General features: G+C 38.6%; 2 protein-coding genes across 4 annotated transcripts in view; one reads left to right on the forward strand and one right to left on the reverse strand.

The window, feature by feature from the left end:
- The window catches only part of CDC73 (cell division cycle 73), a 174,379-nt gene that overhangs the window by 72,313 nt on the left and 83,029 nt on the right, over positions 1 to 19,037 (reverse strand). The gene's annotated exons all lie outside the window — the stretch shown is intronic.
- Positions 10,054 to 18,221, forward strand: LOC116831220 (beta-1,3-galactosyltransferase 2). The gene is made up of 2 exons (XM_032791046.2): positions 10,054 to 10,453; positions 15,473 to 18,221. Exon 2 carries the CDS (start codon positions 15,605 to 15,607, stop codon positions 16,880 to 16,882), a length of 1,278 nt encoding a protein of 425 aa, XP_032646937.1. The 5' UTR covers positions 10,054 to 10,453; positions 15,473 to 15,604; the 3' UTR covers positions 16,883 to 18,221.

Below are 19,037 nucleotides of genomic sequence, written 5' to 3' on the forward strand. Positions count from 1 at the left end.
GTTATTACTTATAATCACTTAAAATCTATCTTCTGTAGTTAATAAACTTGTTTTTGTTTAATCTAAGCTAGTGAACTTTGACTGGAGTGCTTGGGGAAAATCTTTGCTTCGTTACCACAAAGGTGCATTGTCCTCTTCAGATTAAACCCATCTACTAGCCAGATTTGACAAGGGCAGGATGGTGCTTCTCTGGGGTCCTAGGTTGGGAAGCTGGTCGTTAGAGAGCCAGAATGTAACTTCAGTTGGGTGAGTCTCTTCCTATGTGAATGCTGGAGAAAGTGCACGCTGGAGGGCTTTGCAGCTTGTCACAGCAATACAGTGCGAAAAGGAGCACAGGCTAGTGGGTCAGAGGACTCAGTGGTACCACAGTTCAAGATGGTACCCTGCGGGGACCCCACCATAAAATGAAATTAGAAAAATCCATGAGCTGATTTTAATGAACAAGGTGCAAAATTTTACGGAGTTTGTACTTTCACAAAAGATGATCAAAGCTATTTCAGCCAGGATACATTTTCAGGGCTCTGAAGGATGGTATATACAAGGTTCCAAATCTTACAATTTTACAAGTTTCACAATGTTTGGTGTTTCCAAGACCCAGTTCCTAGAGTCATGTAATTCAGGAAGAATCCCAGTTTTCATAAAGAAAATTTATAGCATTCATGATGGTGGAGAAAAAAAAACAACACAAACTTTTAGAATGTGAACCTTAGGTGGTCAAAAGAATGGGGAAAAAACAAAGGAAATAAAAAGAACCCAATTTTTTTTTTTTTAATTTCATGATCTTGGAGGGCTTGAATCATGATTTTTGAACGCCTGAGATGACAATATTGTACATACCAGCAAGTGGTTAAAATGTGCACCTCTACTCATTAAATTAATGCTTGTGGTTTTATCATTATTATTATTATATTATTAATAATAATAATAATAATAAAAAAGGAACTTATCTTGAAAACAAATCGCCCCTGCAAATTATAGACCATCACACAGTATACGTATTTCATGGTGATGATGTTACCATGCTTAATATCATTATCAAAAGCCACCAGGATGTTCTATTTTATTTACCAGGTTTTCCCTCTCCCTACCTTATCAAGTAATACAAACAGATGTAGCATAAAAGTTGTTACATTGGGGAAGGAGTTTAATTTCACAATTTTCTATTTTTTAACTGTTTGAAAATGTTCAGTACTGCTGCAGGTTAGCTTTCTCTCCCCTGCTGTGCTGAATCAAAGTCTCAAAGTCACAGATCCTTTTAGAATGCAAAAGCAGCGATCATGACAAGCAGGAAGCACTACTTCCTAATATTTCAGTGCAGCAGGGGAGCGCTGCAAAAGCCACAATATTGTACAATGGAAATGAAACTATGCTATCCATTCCCTACTGAAAGCGTGCTTTTAACACTCATTTAACATTAGCAAGAGTGAGGCCTGGTCTACACTAGAAACTTATACTCTATAGCTATGTTTCTCAGCGGTGTGAAAAATCCACACCCCTGGGAGATGCAGTTATACCTAACTAACCTCCGGTGAAGCCATTACTAGGTCAATGGACGAAGTCTTCTGTTGACCTAGCAACTGCCTCTCGAGGAGGTGGATTACCTATGCTGTTGAGAGAACCTCTGTCAGCGTAGCCAGTGTCTATGCTGAGATGCTACAGTAGAAGAGCTGCAGCGTTTTAAGTGTAGACAAAGCCCTAGATCAGGGGCTGGCAAACTTTTTGGCCTGAGGGCTGCATCAGGTTTCCAAAACTGAATGGAGGGCCAGTTAGGGCAGGCTGTGCCTCCCCAAACAGCCCGGCATGGCCTGGACTCACTCCTTATCTGAGCCCTCTTGCTTCTAGCCCCCTGATGGCCTCCCTGGGATTCCTGCCCCATCCAACCCCTCCCCCCCATTCTCTATTCTCTGACAGCTCCCGGAATCCCCACCTGACTGTCCTCCGCTACCCCATCCAACCCCTCCTCTCATTCCTGATTGCCCCCACCGGGACCCCTGCCCCATCTAGCCACCCCTTCACCTTGTCCCCTGCCCGCCCCCAGAACCCCTGCCCCGACTGACCCCTGCCGCCCATCCAATCCCCCCTCTCCTTCCTGACTGCCCCCAGGGACTCCTGCCCCCATTCAACCCCTCTGTTCCTTGCCCTTTGACCGCCCCCGACCTCTATCCACAGCCCCGCCCTCAACCACCACCCTGAACTCTCCTGCCCTCTATGCAACCCCCCCTGCTCCCTTACCACACTGCCTGAAGCACTGGCAGCACTACAGCCACACCGCCCGGATGGAGCCAGCCACTCCACCGCACAGCAGAGAGCACTGGCTCAGGCCCCAGGGGCTTACAGCCCTGCCGCCCAGAGCATTGCCAGTGGGGCAGCAAGCTGAGGCTGCGGGGGAGGGGGAAAAGCAGGGGAGGGGCCAGGGGCTAGCCTTCCGGGCTGCACCTCAGGGGCCGGGCAGGAGGGTCCCGTGGGCCACATAATTTGCCCAACTCTGCTCTAGATATAAGACTCAAAGGGAAAGCAGTGAAAATTTAAAAAGTAGAGGAAAAAAGGAAATGGGAAAAAAAAGGGAGAAAAAGCAATGGATTATTCAGGAAGACCCAAGAGTAGCTCTGTAAGTTCCATTTACTCATAACACAAGTGCAAACAGAAGTGTGCAGGCCAGCATGTGTTCTGCTGCTCAGACTTCAGCTTCCCCCTGCCCCTTTCTTGAGGCAGTCGGGCTCAGGCTTCTCCCCTCTTCCCCCACCATCTGCATCAGTGCAGCTCAGGTGGGCTCAGGCTACAGTCCCACATCATGGGGTTGCGTAGTAATTTTTGTCAGAGGAGGGCCACAGTGCAATGAAGTTGAGTTTGGAAGAAAAATAATAAAATTAGAGGACTGGTTCTCAAGTTAAGGTTTTTTGTATGCATCCTGTGTAAAGTACTGACTCAACACTTGTATGTATTTCACAACTTCCTTTGCTCTACACAAGCCAAAACTGAATCTACATAACCACAAACCATTCCCCTGAACTGCTTTGGTTGTTTTTAAATTTACACAACATAAAGGTGCTGCAATAATTTTGCAAGACACGTAGAGTACTTTGAGCAGTATTTTTTCTGATCTTAAAAAACAAGGCCCTTTCTGTTTGTGTTTCTGTGGCAGGTTTCTTAAGGTTTGCCCTGGTATCATTTACCATCAACTGTGATAACTGATTAAAAATAGAAGGGCGGGGGAACATGGTCCAAATGCCAAAAGTATCTGCTGCTCTGTGCTCAACATTATAGTTTTAATTCCTCTAGTGTTATTGCTATATTTCTGTTAGCCATGTAAGAAACTCACAGGTAAATGTAAACATTATAATTCTGTAAATTAGCTAGTGTTAAACTTGGAGAGACAAAATTCCAAATTGCTGTTAGAAAAAATTTTAAGCAATTATAATGTATGTGGAGTAATTAAGCAATAGTGAAAAAAAGTCTGAGGGAAAATAATGAAGACAACACTGACACTTGGTCATTTTTAGAGTTCCATTTCTCATTCAGTTAAGAAAATGCTTGTGATATGAAGTTACGAACCTGTGTTCTGAGCGTAAAATAAACCCCAAATAACACACTGCGACACTGACTACAATACAAACTGAATAATTTCTCTACTAAGGCAAAGAACGGTTACTAGTATATGAATAAATGCTTATATGCAGAGAGTTTTTACGATACAGAATCTTCTCTAACTTAATTAGAACTAAAGATAATTAATATATTTCCGAAAACAGTTACAGCTGTGTGTGAGTAAATAAATACCAGAATGGGAAAAATAATGTATATAGGTCTAGGGACTCAATTGTTCATAGGATTCAACTAAGGTCAAATCAACCAACTTGAAAACGATGCCATTTGCTATATTTAAATTGTTCGTTGTAATATTCTGAAAACTCTACAACATATACATTTTGGAAAAGCATCTCACATACAGCTCTCCAGAGGAACGTCAGCCTTTTCAGCCACATATACCTGGATTAAGAAGCTAAACTATTCCAGCCTCAAAACTGTCTATTCCATATCTTTCAAACACAGATTTGCACAGCCTGCCATTTTATTCTGTTTTCATAGCTATCAGTATTTAATTGAATGACAGAAGTGTTTTTAATCCAAAATATAAATTTAACAGAAGTAAAACCAACAAAATATATAAAATGATTCTAAAATTATGCTGTGCTATGGAGCAGCATGCAAAGTAAAGCCGTTACAATTGAGAAGCAGAAGCATACTGCAAGTTAAATGCTCAGATGGGTAGTCAGGAATACAAGTGAAGTAACACTGATGGCCACAAAGCCACAAGTTTGAAAATGAACCATTTGTTTGTTTGACAAACATTTCAAACTTTTCAAAAAAGATGCACAAACATTTCTGACAGTACACCTACACTAAAGAGGCCAGATTCACTCCAAAGTTAAGTGGGCTCTGTTTTGCCCACACACACGTGTGTATATACACACACACACACACCCCTTGGCTGCTTTCTTCACTGAACTATTGAACTTTCATGGGCCATAGTACCTTACTGGTGTTCCTTACATAAAAAAAGGGTGGCTGCTCATTAGCACAGTGTGAAACCCTGTATCTCAGAGGAACACCCTACACCGCCAAGTTCATCCTTATAATATGATTGTGTGGTATCCAATGCAAAGTCTGTCACGTTGGGTGTCTTTGGAAGTCTCATGATGCACTGAGCATTGTTGTTATAGGTTGTAATTTCATGTCTATAGTTATGAGGCTGAAAATGTGTCCTCATGGCTTAAAACAAGCCCAGGCAAAACTATCCAGGAACAGATGGGCAGCTCAGACCTCATCAGGACACATAAGAGACAAGCCCAGCCCCACAGGAACAAAGGACACTGGCCTAGGCAGCAACAAATAATCTTTTGGACTCTCAAGTGAGTCACCCACCTTCCCTTGGCAGTTTGTCACTATGATGAGGTAATGCTCACCTGACCCTGAAGGGGTGGAGGCCAAAGCCAAGAGGGAAGAAAGAACATGATAAAAGGGACAGACGATTGCCATGCTCTCTCTCTCTCTTCCACCTCCACCTATGGACACCACCACCAAGTGACTGAAGCGCTGATCAAAGGGGAAAGCCTGGCTGAAGGGCAACAAGTCAGCCTGTGGTGAGAAGCATCTAAGTTTGTAAGGGCACTGGAAGTGTGAATATCAGCTTAGAATGCATTTTGCTTTTATTTCATTTGACCAAATACGACTTATACTTTGACTTATAATCACTTAAAATCTAACTTTTGTAGTTAATAAATGTGTGTTTATTCTACCTAAAGCTGTGCATTCAGTTTGAAGTGTGTCAGAGACTCCCCTTGGGATAACAAACCTGGTGCATATCAATTTCTTTGTTAAACTGACAAACTCATAAGCGTGCAGCATCCAGCAGGCATAACTGGACACTGCAAGATGGAGGTTCCTAGGGTTGTGTCTGGGATCAGAGATACTGGCTAGTGTCATTCGGTTACACAATCCAAGCACCTTACATGCCAGAGGCTGTGTGTGAACAGCCCAGGAGTGGGGGTTCTCACAGCAGAGCAGGGGAAAGCTGGCTCCCAGAGTTGAGGAATGGAGTGACCTAGCAGATCACTGGTCCAGATAACACCAAGGGAACGTCACACACAGCTCAACTTTATTTTCAGTAGTAAGGGTTTATCCGACATGAACATTACATTCCTCCACTTCAACCCAAAATGTGGTTATCATAAAAATATAAAAACACTCCCAGCATCTCTTGGATAGAAGTCTGCAACTGGGTAGTTCAGCAGCCTTCCAGAATATATGACAGACAGACAGACAGAGAGAGAGAGAGAGAGAGAGAAGGCTACACAACCTAAATAGGGATAATTTTAATTCAAGATGAAAACAGCTTTTTGGCTACTTAATCTTCTTCAGACTACATTTCCAGAAAGTAAGGCCAGCATTGTCTTACCAAAATACGACGGGACTGCCATACAAAAGCAGACACCAAGGCTTAAAAAAAAAAAAAAAAAAAAAAAAAAAAAAGTACAGACTGCAATAGTGAAGGACCCAAAATATTCAGATGAATAAAACTCAGCATTCTAAGGGACTCTAGAACCTTCCCTCCCCTCTTTTCAAAGCGGTATCACAAAGAAGCAAAGTAGCAAACGAGTGACATTTCCTTTCTTCAATTTTAGTAAAAAAAAATTGTAAAAAAACAAAAACAACTGCTCTCACCCTAGAAACATGAACATGGTCGCAAATGGTAACAAAGATGTTTGTTCATTCAAGATTTAAAATACTGAATAGCAGCTTGGTTACCTGAACTTTATTTAGTCTCCTGCCATGACAATGAACTTTATATACAGAAATAAGTAATAAGGGATTTCATATATTATAAATCATTCATCCATAAGCAATATGCCACCCATAACCACTATGTGGCCACTAACCAAAAACAATATCAAAATTTAGCCTTCAGAAGTAGACTTATTATTTTTGTATATATCTTAATAAAGCATTTACAGACAAATACTGGGATCGTCATGCATTTTAGCACTTAGGCGCATGTTGGAATATATAACCTTTCATACATTGTTGTTTAGGGGCATGCCCCAAAACAAACTGAAAGCAAATAGAAACGGTAAATGGATTTCAGTGAGCTACTCAACGCTTGCTACTCCACTTCAGATAAGTCCATTTTTTCCAAGCATGCAGTTTAATATCAGCAAATTCAAAGAATAATAAAAAAAATCAGCAGCCTGTGGGCTGATATTCAAAAGCATGTAAATCACTATAAGTATGTAATTGTGCCTCTGTAAATCACTATCAGTAAACTAACTATATGAATTGTTTTTTATTTTCCAGGCAATAGTTCAGACAATAGTAGGTTGGACTTCAACCTGTCATGTTTGGTGTAATCTGTTACTATACATATACAAACTATGGGTCTGACTACACTTACAGTACTGCAGTGGTGCCGCTGCAGTATTTAGTGAAGATGCTACAGTAGAAACTCAGAGTTACGAACACAGTTTCGAACTGACCAATCAACCACACATCTCATTTGGAACTGGAAGTATGCAATCAGACCGCAGCAAAGACTAAAAAAAAAATAGTACAGTACTGTGTTAAACTACTAAAAAATGAAGGGAAAGTAGCATTTTTCTTCTGCATAGTAAAGTTTCAAAGTTATATTAAGTTAATATTCAATTTAAAGAACAACCATAATGCTTTGTTCAGAGTAACAAACATTTCAGAGTTACAAAATCTCCACTCCCAGGGTGTTCATAAACGAGGTCCTAATGTACCTCCACCAGAAAAGGTGTAGTTAATCCACCTCTGAGAGAGGCAGTAGCTATGTCGATTGGAGAAGCCCTCCCATCGACCTGCTTTCTACACCAGGGATTAGGTTGGTATAGCTGCATTACTCCAGGGGGTGGATTTTTCACACCACTAAGTGTCAGTCAAACTGACGGAAGGTAGTAGTGTAGACCAAGCCTTAATATATTTAAGTTTGGAAGACGGGGAGGACGAGTAGTGTATGTCCCAAAGTTTGAACAGACATGTCAGTAGGCAGGAGGCATTCACACTTTTCTCAATACTGATTCTTAATTATTTATAGCACACTCTGGGCAGTACAGTTACTGCCTACAATTACTCACCCTTTTACTTTTTTTCAACCACTATTTTAGACCAAAGCAGGTACAAGTCTTTATCAATATACAGTAACTCCTCACTTAACGTGGTCCCGGTTAACGTTGTTTCATTGTTACGTTGAGAATTAATGTCACTTAGAGAACATGCTCGTTTAAAGTCACGCAATGCTCCCTTACAACATTGGTTGGCAGCCACCTGCTCTGTCCACTGCCTGCAGAAAGAGCAACCCATTGGAGCTAGCTGGTGGGGGCTTGGAACCGGGGGAAACCAGCAGCTCCCTTAAGTTCTCTGCGCGCCAGCCGCCCAGCAGGCTATCAATTGCCAGGCAGTTCAGCTGTTCCTCCCTCCACTGCGATATGCTGCTCCTGTGCTCTGCCTTAGAGCTGCTCCCAGGATCCATCTGACTGCTGTGCCGGCGGGTGTTTGGGTTAGGATGTACTTAGAGAAGGGTCAGTGTACTTAAAAGGGGCAATGCACACATCTCGTGCTCTCTCACGCACACGGTATGTGTCTCTGTCTCTCTGCCATGCTGTGTCTCCTCCCTCCATTCCTGCTGCCTTGTAGACCATGAGCCTACATTAATAACAATGTGTTAACTCTTGAGGGCTCAGCTCAAAGCTAGCTCATCATTTAGCAATAAGGAATTCCCTGGAAAATATCCCACCCTCTGACTCTACCACCTCAACCAAGCTTCACAATCATCATTGCTGTGCAAAGTATTACATTAATTGTTTAAAAAACTTATACTGTGAGTGTATATTGTATGTATATTATATACACATAAAATATAGTCTTGTCTGGCAAAAAAAATTCCCTGGAATCTAACCCCCAACCTCACCACCCCCATTTATGTTAATTCTTATGGGGAAATTGGATTTGCTTAACATTGTTTTGCTTAAAGTAGCATTTTTCAGGAACATAACTATAACGTTAAGCGAGGAGTTACTGTATATAGTACCTCAAAGAGGGTAATAGAGTTTACACAAATTGTAATTAGGACTGGAAATACATAGACTGAAAAAAGGTCATTCTAATTAACATGATGAACTTTTATACATTGATATTTTCGTAAAAAAGGTATATATCTGATTAAATAATTTTTGTAAGTTATCAGAACATGAGACTGGAAAAGTAAACTACGTTGACTGCACCTGGGCAAGTACGAATTGTTACTTAATTTCCAATACAGCAGGTACTTGCCCAGTGCACTACAGAAATCAGAGATAGCATATGATATGGTAGTCCAATGAAGAAATTCTCAATCTTAGTCAATGGCTCGTCCAATTAGAAGAGCTGCAGAAATGAAAAATCACTGGACCATTTCCAAAGGACAAGATGGATAAATACTCAAATATTCATTCTTCAGTACAACTGTGTTCCCTGTAACTGGGTAAAATCTTTGGTGTTTTTGCTTATGTACTGCATATACCACAGAATTTACTATGATACTATGCCATAAAAGATCAGGTTGCTGAAATGAGAGAAAAGAAAATTTAATACAGGTTGTATTAAGAATATCAAGACAAATTACATACTGTAGACATCAAAAGAATAAAATTTATAAAAATATCAGGGTCTCTTACAGTCATTCAGTTCCCCTCCCCTATTTCTGCAGTGCTGAACCTTGTGACCTTTACCAATGAAGGAAACCACTAAAGGCTGAATGCCTTGGTGTTTGTATATTAGCTGCTGCCAGCTGCTTTGACTAAACTAAGATCATGAAGAAGAGTTTCCACATGAGCAGTCATGAGTGTAGGAAACAAAGGTAGGGTCATTCTATTTTTATTTTAATATTATAATATAGTAGGACTAGGTCCTATTTTACACAGAATAACCAGGCATGTTCACAGAGCAGTGAAGAGGTTAACCCAAGCTAGTATATTTAAAGGTGTATAGCTCTTATCCTCTTCAGAAGTATATTCAGAACGGAAATGGAATGTCTAACATTAAAAAACATTAGTGAATTGTAAGTTATGGCACCAAAGATAAGGGAATACAATTTGAAAAACAAACTTAATCATTCACTTAATTATCCCATTTTCACTCATCACTGCGCTTGAACTGAATATGTATCATTTATCAAATAGAAGTAAAAACTTGTAAGTTTTCTGGTTGCCTTAGGATTTAGTCAAAATTAATGCAAACAATCACGTGTGAGTCAGCCAAGCAATGACGTTAAATTCTGCTCTGTCAGAAGACGGCATCTGTCAAAGCCCACATTTAAACTGCTGCCTGCCTGTGCAGCAGCTGAAGAACTATGGAATGGATTTTACAGACCAAAACCCTTAGTTAAAATTGCTCAAAACCTTTTCAGTTACTGCCTAGCAACAAAGGAGGGAGGAAGGAAGGAAGGAAGGAAGAGGAGGAGGGAGAGAGAAATCTCATTACTGAATGCAACTGAACCACTACATTCTAGCACTTGCTGCTTAACATTATCGCTAGAAATATGGATACTGAGAAGAGAATACAGCACTGCATTGTCCGACAAGGGAAATACCAGATGTAAAAGCTTCAATGCATCAATTGTCAGGAACAGACAACCCTCCTTGGAACACAAGCAAGAGCTACTGTTCTTTCATTTGAAAGATGAACAAAAGACCCCAAGAAATGGACACTTATAAGCAAGGAAGGTAACACAGCAACGAGCAGACAGATGGACAGATTGGATATCGTGAAAAGCAATCGCAGGAAGCAGACGTTCGGGGGATGTGCGCATGTTCGATAGCATCTTTTTTGCTGAAGTGATGGTGTGCCGAAACTATTTTCAGCAGGCATAATCCTCTCAACGTAAATGGCCTAACCAAGGAAGGTATGTCCAAACCATGTGTGAGACATTCATTCGTCTATTACCTTTGCATCCTATAGGTATAGATCACTGTCAACCTATAATTCCCAGAGATAACATTTCCATGAACAGTGAAAGAACTCCAGCAATTCCTCCCCCCCAGCACCCACACAACAGAGAACAAATGTCACTACTGCTTTACTTCTTAGTTATGAAATATGTTTCTCATGGTCAACTGAGGGTTAAGGGTAGGGAAGAGGGATTAAGGGGATAATGTAGCTATGTGTGGTTATTGTATTTGAGAAATTAAACTTAAGAACCTCGTTTTAAAAAAATCATTTAACCATCCTCTCAAACCAGGTCAGATTTAATCCTTATCTGAAGTAATCTTAAAGCCCTGGTAAAACGGTTATGTGTGACACACGTTGCATGTCCTGAACCATCAAAACAGACCATGCAGTCAAATTACATTAGTTAAGCCGTACCTTCAATCCTTCATGCATTTTCTATATACTGCTCTTAAACACAAGCAAAACGTCATCAGATTAAATATCAGCATGCCTAATTTAAGATTAAAAAAGCAAGCAAAAGAATGGACATGATTTAATCTACCAGCAGTACAATTAACCACCACATTTTACAAGAAGTATCAGGCTCCACTAAGATCTCCAAAGGAAACCTTAATACACTGGTATCATGGTGAGCATGTAATTTACATCATGCCATCATTACAAGTTATCTGCTTAATATGTAACACATTGATTGTTTAACTGGAACTATAAAAAGGCACCATGATAAATTGATTGAAAATCATTTCTATCTATTGTTTAAGCTCGGTAATCTTAAAATACTTTATTGATAAAAAACAGACAGGAATCTCACGTTACTATCACAATAAAAATAAAAGACCTGAATCTATAACAATCAGAGCTACAGAGTGAACATCCTTATCTGCAAAATCTATCAATAAAACATAATAAATGATTAAAGCGTAATATATAAAAAAGTGCTCTCTTTGTCCCAGGCAATTCTAACGTATAAAACTAATGCAACTCTGGACAAAGTCTGCATGTCTAATTTAACAAAAGATGTAGCAAGATGATGTAACTTGAATACTGAGCGGCACCTTAACAAAACGTAACTCATGTTAAATTTGTCCAAAACTTTAATTTTGTAAAAATTCACTGGGGGGTGGGGTGAGAGAAATAACCTCAGCAGATGTTCCAATGAATGATAAATAGTTAATTTTGTGAATTTAATTATTTAAAGTTATTGGATTTTAACTAGCAGAAAACAAACATCAGTTTGAGCATAGTCCATTTTGTGCAACGGATTAATGTAGTTAATATGTCAACATAGATATTACGCCCTGAATAATGTGCTTAAACCCTGCTGCTATTTACCACCAGCATATCAATTCTCAGGCTGCCTTCTCAACTTCTCCCTCTAACTAAGGGTTTGCCCACAGTGCTAATCAAAATAAGAAAATCCAGGATGTATAAATGCAGAGCTGAAACTAACGCTTCAATCTGCAGAGCCATAATTATTGAGCACTACTAGAAATAGAAGGAGCTGAAACAAGGGGAGCAAAGACAAAAATAAAACATTCAAGAGGCATTCTACAGTCTAACTTTGTCTATTCACAATACATCAATCACTGCACATTCAAGTGTTGAGAAACAAATAGAGCTTTTATAATAACATGCTTAAAATGCACAGCTGCATACTATAGCATTCAAAGGACAAGGTGACTATTCAACTCCCTGGGTAGGTTCAGTCCCACTTACCAGTAACACAGGATGTGTTAATTCTACGCTATTTAAAAAATACAGCTTAATATTACTGACTGAACAAGTGTTTGATAATACTCTACCTAATAAAACAGTCAAGTGGCATGAAACAAAACCATTAATGCTTGTCATAATGTATACTGCCAACTTTTCACAGTTTGTTAAACATTAGGCTATTTTTATTAGGTAATATAATCGGTCATACTTTTTCCCCCAAAAAAGGACAATTATTATTATACTTAGAGATAAAATTCTTAATTTCCTTCATACATTTTAAAATATTTTGAACCATAATTACAAATGACATAACGAAGACATCAAGTTTTAATTTAGTCTTTCAGTAAATATTTCCACAAGCCTAGTGAACAGACATTTTTTAAAACACAAGAAATTATACAATTTTTGAATATACAGTTTTATTAAAATACATGAAAATCAAGAAACATTTGAAGAAATCACCTCATTTTTATGAAGTTTTGAGCTGACGATAGGCTTAACATATTAAGAACTTTAAACAGACCACATAAGCATAAAGATTCTAAATAAGCTTTAGCTTTTAAAATCCTCTATTCCTATAATATTTTATTGCGAAAATTAATTGAAAACAAGTTTCCAGAAGCTCGTTCTACATATTTGCACATGAAATATTCGTAGATACTTTCAAGTTCCACCAACTAAAAATGGGTGCACAGCAAAAAGTTACATTAAAATATAACTTAATAGTTACAGCTACCAACCTCAAAATCACTGAAATCTTTTGCATTTAATAAGAGGAAGTTGTGATAATGGAATAATTCAGTGTGGCTACAAAGTTAAATTGAACTGCAGTTGCTATCCTTTATTCAACTTCTCAAGAAATTCTGTGTATTATCCTTCTGAAATCTACAAGAGCCTACATGCATAAGAAATGGAATAACAATTTTTTACCAAATATATCCCCACGATCAGAAGCTGATATTAAATATTCATTGCACTGAGAGCTGTTGGCTGAACAGACATTTGAAGTAAGACTGTTATATTTGCTTTTATATAAATTTAAAACAAACCACTGATTTTTCAAATAAAACTCATTGTCAGCATTATACATTTCTCTCAAATGCACGCACACACACAGAAGTTCATGAATAGGCAGATCAGTTCAAAATTAAAACCTTAGGGATTTATTTCCTCCCACACAGACAATTTCAGGTTAGTTCTCAAATTAAATAAAAATCACTTATAACTTTAACCTCCATGTTACAGGTATAAGTTATCCACATTCTAAAATAGTTCTAGAGGCAGGTCAGTATCAAATAAACAATATAAGCCAATAAACAATTTCAACTTCAGACAAAACTACTTCAACTCAGTGGGTTTAGGCACTGCATACAATAATAGAAAATCTTCATATAGAAGGGTTTAATATATCACTAAGCAAATATTTTACCGTTTCAGAAGCAGAATTCTGGAACTATATGGCCTTTTCTGATACATTTACTTTGTTGCACATCATGGTTAAAATCTCCACTTACTTGCTCCTCCTAGTGGAGGTTAATAAGATAGACAAACTATAGCTTTCATTCAGTAAAATAATACTTTCAGCACTGTATCCAAATATTCTGAATAAGCTGTCCTCTGCAGAAAGATCTATTCATTTTTTCAGTTTAAATTTAGTCTGACATATGGTCATTTTAAAAGCTTTACGTAGAATTTTTTTTAGAATTTTTATTTTTCTACATGTTTTGGGCACAGTCTTGTAGGCTATATGTGCATACAAACATAAAGGGGGGGGAGTAAGTAAAGATTTTTAATCTCTAACCATGGCATGATTTAATAAATTATCTCTGTGCCAACCTTTCAAATTACATCTTTACAGTTTAAATCTTCTAATTATCCATGTAACATGTCACTACCTTTTTTAAAAATGAAGAATTAATCCAAATATTGGCTTTGGAAGATAGCAAAGTAATTAAATAAACTCCACATTTACATAAAAGAAGTGTTTTCCATGGGACTCCTACGAGATAGGAGGTTTTTTTTTTCCCCAACTCAAAACCCTGGAGTCTAGAAATAAATTAGAGCAAATTGAAAATCATGAACAAATTTGTACTGTGCAATGAAAGGCCCATTTATGAGATGATGTGATCAGCTTTTAATATGCAGCATCATGAAGCTGCCATATTGACTCTGCTCTTGAATCTCAAAATAAATTTATGAGGAGATGGGAAGTCATGCTGTAAAGCTACGTTAGCAAATTTTCTATAGTTGCAGCTGCTAGTATAATTTTGTCTTCACTGTAATATTTTAACAGAAGCACACGAGTTAGTTACTTTAAAAACAAGAAAAGCATCAAAAATAATCCGTGGTTTACTATAAAAAAATTGAGAAATTACTATGTAATTTTACTTCCTGAACTCTCCATCACTACAGTAGATTAAATGTTTAATTTTAAAAATTAACCACAGAAGATTCAGGTAAGGAAAATGTTCTCTCCAACTCCTCACTGTGGAACTAAAGGTTAAAGGTGAGTCAAAGACAAACTAATGCATTTTATCAATTTGTTGCTATCTAACAATTGTAGTGAGGTTACTGGACCCCGAAAATTAATGTTGACAGGTGCAACTTCTCACTGAGTTTCTGAACACAGTAGGGGCCAATGGAAACAGGCCAAGCAGTGTACTGTGACTAACAGAACTCTGCTATAATCAACTTTGCACCGTCTGTCCCACTACCCAAACATGACCATTTTACAAAAAGGGCCTCTGACTGTGACAGCCATACTACCCACTGCATGTGAAATCAATTTTAATTAACGCCAAGAAACCTTCCCATCTGGTATCAAGGCCTTTTCACTTGGCCTTTCTCAAGAATTGTAGAACAGTTTTACATTCACTATACATAGAGCTGATTTAAGTCAGCCTCAGACTTTCTTGTCCAGAGTTGAACAAGCTACCTTTTATTGCACAGTGGGAAGGAAAAGACAAATCATTAGTATCTAAGATACGCCACCCATATAAAGCAAAAGCTTTTTTGTAATTTGTAAAGCGCTACACTTTTCCCAAATCCTAATTTGTAAAGTACATTTTAACCTAAAAAAATTAAGTTTGCCTTTTAGTGTGGAATTCAACTTTCTGTTCAGATAATTACACTGAGACTAATATTTTATAGAAAAATTGAAATTGTATTTGCTACTTGTTTCTCGCTGTAACTTTATATTATAAAAACCTGATCTTAAGGTGAATTGTAAAAGCTTGTTATTTTTTCACCTATGCAGCAGGGTGACCCTTTTGCACAGAATTACTCAATGTGAATATAACAGAAGATGAATACCAAAGAATAGCAGTGGATTCAAAAGGAAAGGAAAAAGCATTTCGTTCAACCATTATCTCACATCCCATTGTTGGATATGTACAACATGCTTCAGTGGAGAAGACGACACTGCTGTTTTGCAAAAATGACGTGGAATACCAAAAGGTCTCTGTTTCGTACCCATCTTATTGGTCTGCTTTCTCTCGTATTTCTTTTTGCTATGTTTCTGTTCTTTAATCATCATGACTGGCTGCCAGGCAGGGCTGGATTCAAAGAAAATCCTGTGGCTTACACTATTCGAGAATTTAGGTCTACAAAAAGTGAAACAAACCACAGCTCTCTGAGGAATATTTGGAAGGATACAGTCCCTCAGACTCTTAGGCCTCAGATAGTTACTAATTCCAACAACACTGACCTGTCACCACAAGGAGTAACTGGTTTAGAGAACACACTCAGTGCCAATGGAAGTATTTACAATGAGAAAGGTACTGGACATCCAACTTCATATCATTTTAAGTATATAATAAATGAGCCCGAAAAATGCCAGGAGAAGAGTCCTTTTCTAATACTACTCATAGCTGCAGAACCAGGCCAAGTGGAAGCTAGACAAGCTATTCGGCAAACATGGGGTAATGAAAGCCTGGCACCGGGTATCCAAATTGTTCGCATTTTTTTGCTGGGCTTAAGCATTAAACTAAATGGATACCTCCAACGTGCCATACTGGAGGAAAGCAGACAATACCATGATGTTATTCAACAAGAATATTTAGACACTTATTATAACTTAACCATTAAAACTCTTATGGGAATGAACTGGGTTGCCACCTACTGTCCAAATGTTCCCTATGTTATGAAAACTGATAGTGATATGTTTGTCAATACTGAGTATTTAATACATAAGCTTCTGAAGCCAGAACTGCCTTCAAGGCACAAGTATTTTACAGGTTACCTAATGAGAGGGTATGCACCTAATAGGAACAAGGATAGCAAGTGGTATATGCCACCTGATCTGTATCCAAGTGAGCGTTACCCTGTATTCTGCTCAGGAACTGGTTATGTCTTTTCTGGAGATTTGGCAGAAAAGATATTTAAAGTCTCTTTAAGCATCAGACGCTTGCACTTAGAGGATGTATATGTGGGGATCTGTCTTGCCAAGTTGCGTATTGACCCTATGCCCCCACCCAATGAGTTTGTCTTCAATCACTGGCGAGTTTCTTATTCCAGCTGTAAATATAGCCACCTAATTACCTCCCATCAGTTCCAGCCTAGTGAACTGATCAAATACTGGAACCACTTACAACAAAATAAGCACAATGCCTGTGCCAATGTAGCAAAAGAAAAAGCTGGCAGGTATCGCCATCGTAAACTGCATTAAAAAGGACAATACTCCCTCTATAAAAGTATCCCATGTGCAATTTGTAAATATTGCTGAAAGCATGTACAGTGAAAATGGATGAGCTTAATGGGACAGTCTTTAGTTAAGCCCTCATGACATAATGGAGTTTGAAAATTATTTTTTTAATTTTAGAAGAGTATAATTCTTGAAGATAGTAATATTATGAAACTATAACCAAGAGGTTTTCCAAACAAATTTGAGGAAAAAAAAGATGGTATACAAGGATTTTTCTGTGTTAATGTGCAATAATAAGCATGCACACTTTGGTGGTACACTTGCTATTTTATGTGCCAATAAAATATAATTGAGCATATTTTCCACACTAAATTATTAATTTTTTTTTAAATACACACACTGCTCTAATTCAAAACAGTATCTCCTCCTCAGCCATTAATGATTTCATTCTGTTGTCTAGAACTGTTGTAAATAAAATTATCCATGACAAGTTAAGGACATTCTGTAAGTTTACAAAGAAGTTTTCTTCCTTAACTTCAGAACCACGTTAAAAAGTGATTACACAGCTGTTTCACAGGCAATAGGAATTTAGTAATGTGACATTTACAATTTGAGAAGAAACTATTAATACATTTTAAAGTACTGAGCACAGACTTTACTACAGTAAGACAAACAAAACCCGCAGTTTAGAAGGCTGATATTTTGTGGTGTGACAGCTTGTAATGTGAACTGAGGCTTAGGGCTTGGCTACACTCAAAACTCCAAAGCGCTACCGCGGCAGCGCTTTGAAGTGCGAGTGTGGTCGCAGAGCCAGCACCTCCCCGTGGAGATTAGCTTGCAGCGCTGGGGCACTGTTTACACTGACACTTTGCAGCGCTGTAACTTGCCGCGCTCAGGGGTGTGTTTTTTCACACCCCTGAGCGAGAAAGTTGCAGTGCGGTAAAGCACCAGTGTAGCCAAGGCCTTAGAGTAAAGTCTAAATTGAAAAGTCATTGATGGTTACTTCAAACTCAATTATATTCGGAGGATGACACAATCTTGGTAACAAAGAACATCCAAGTCCTAATACATTACTCACCATGTAAGTCCATTATATCTGCTATTGCGTTCACTTTCTTTGAGGCAGTTAAAGGTGCATGAAAAATGCAAAACTCAGAACCTTTGATCTGGTTTAAAAAATGCTTCAATTTGTTGCGGGAAAGATTGCAGTTCCCTTCCCCTCTCAAAAATACTATTAACTAAGTGAAAATTGTCATTTGAGCAAAGTAAGCCAAAAATCACCTTTTCCACAAAGATGGTAGGGAACTGATAATTTAGCAAAATTGACATTTCTGGATAGTAAGATGGTCTAAAAAAATAAAAAGAACACAAGTGTGATGAAAGTCACTCCTGTGTCCCACTGAAAGTGGCAAGTAAAGATATAGATTTATTATATCTACAGGTTTCCACTCTATCAATGCACATACACTGCTACCTCGATATAACGCCACCAGATATAACATGAATTTGGATATAACACAGTAAAGCAGTGCTCCGGGGGGTGGGGCCGTGCATTTCGGTGGATCAAAGCAAGTTCAATATAACACGGTTTCACCTACAATGCGGTAAGATTTTTTGGCTCCCAAGGACAGCGTTATACTGAGGTAGAGGTGTATTTAGGAAAAACTCATTTCCCAATAGGTTGCTGCCTACTAATGCTAGATATTCTAAGTCACTATTTGTTCTCACAGTGCCAGGATACAGCCATAAACCTTTGAGTTAGTAGAAAATCATTCTGCAACCTCCAACAGTACCTTTCTCGGGCAAAAAAAAATTCTTGAAACATTTGGGTAATAGTTATATTATTTGATTCACTTTTATTATTTATTTTAATAAAAACAGACTATAGCTACACTGGCACTTTACAGCGCTGCAACTTTCGTGCTCAGGGGTGTGAAAAAACACCCCCCTGAGCGCTGCAAGATGCAGCGCTGTAAAGCATCAGTGTAATCAGGGCGGCAGCGCTGGGAGCACAGCTCCCAGCGCTGCACGCTACACCCGTAGAGGATGTGGTTTACGTGCAGCGCTGGGAGAGCTCTCTCCCAGCGCTGCCACTCCGACCACACACACACTTCAAAGCGCTGCCGCGGCAGCGCTTTGAAATTCCAAGTGTAGCCATACCCTATATCTATGGTCATTC

The sequence above is a fragment of the Chelonoidis abingdonii genome, chromosome 7, assembly GCF_003597395.2.
Source record: "Chelonoidis abingdonii isolate Lonesome George chromosome 7, CheloAbing_2.0, whole genome shotgun sequence".
NCBI lineage: Eukaryota > Metazoa > Chordata > Testudines > Testudinidae > Chelonoidis > Chelonoidis abingdonii.

Coding starts and splice junctions, on each gene's coding strand:
- LOC116831220 (XM_032791046.2), top strand. CDS start 15,605: ATGTACAACATGCTTCAGTGGAGAAGACGACACTGCTGTTTTGCAAAA.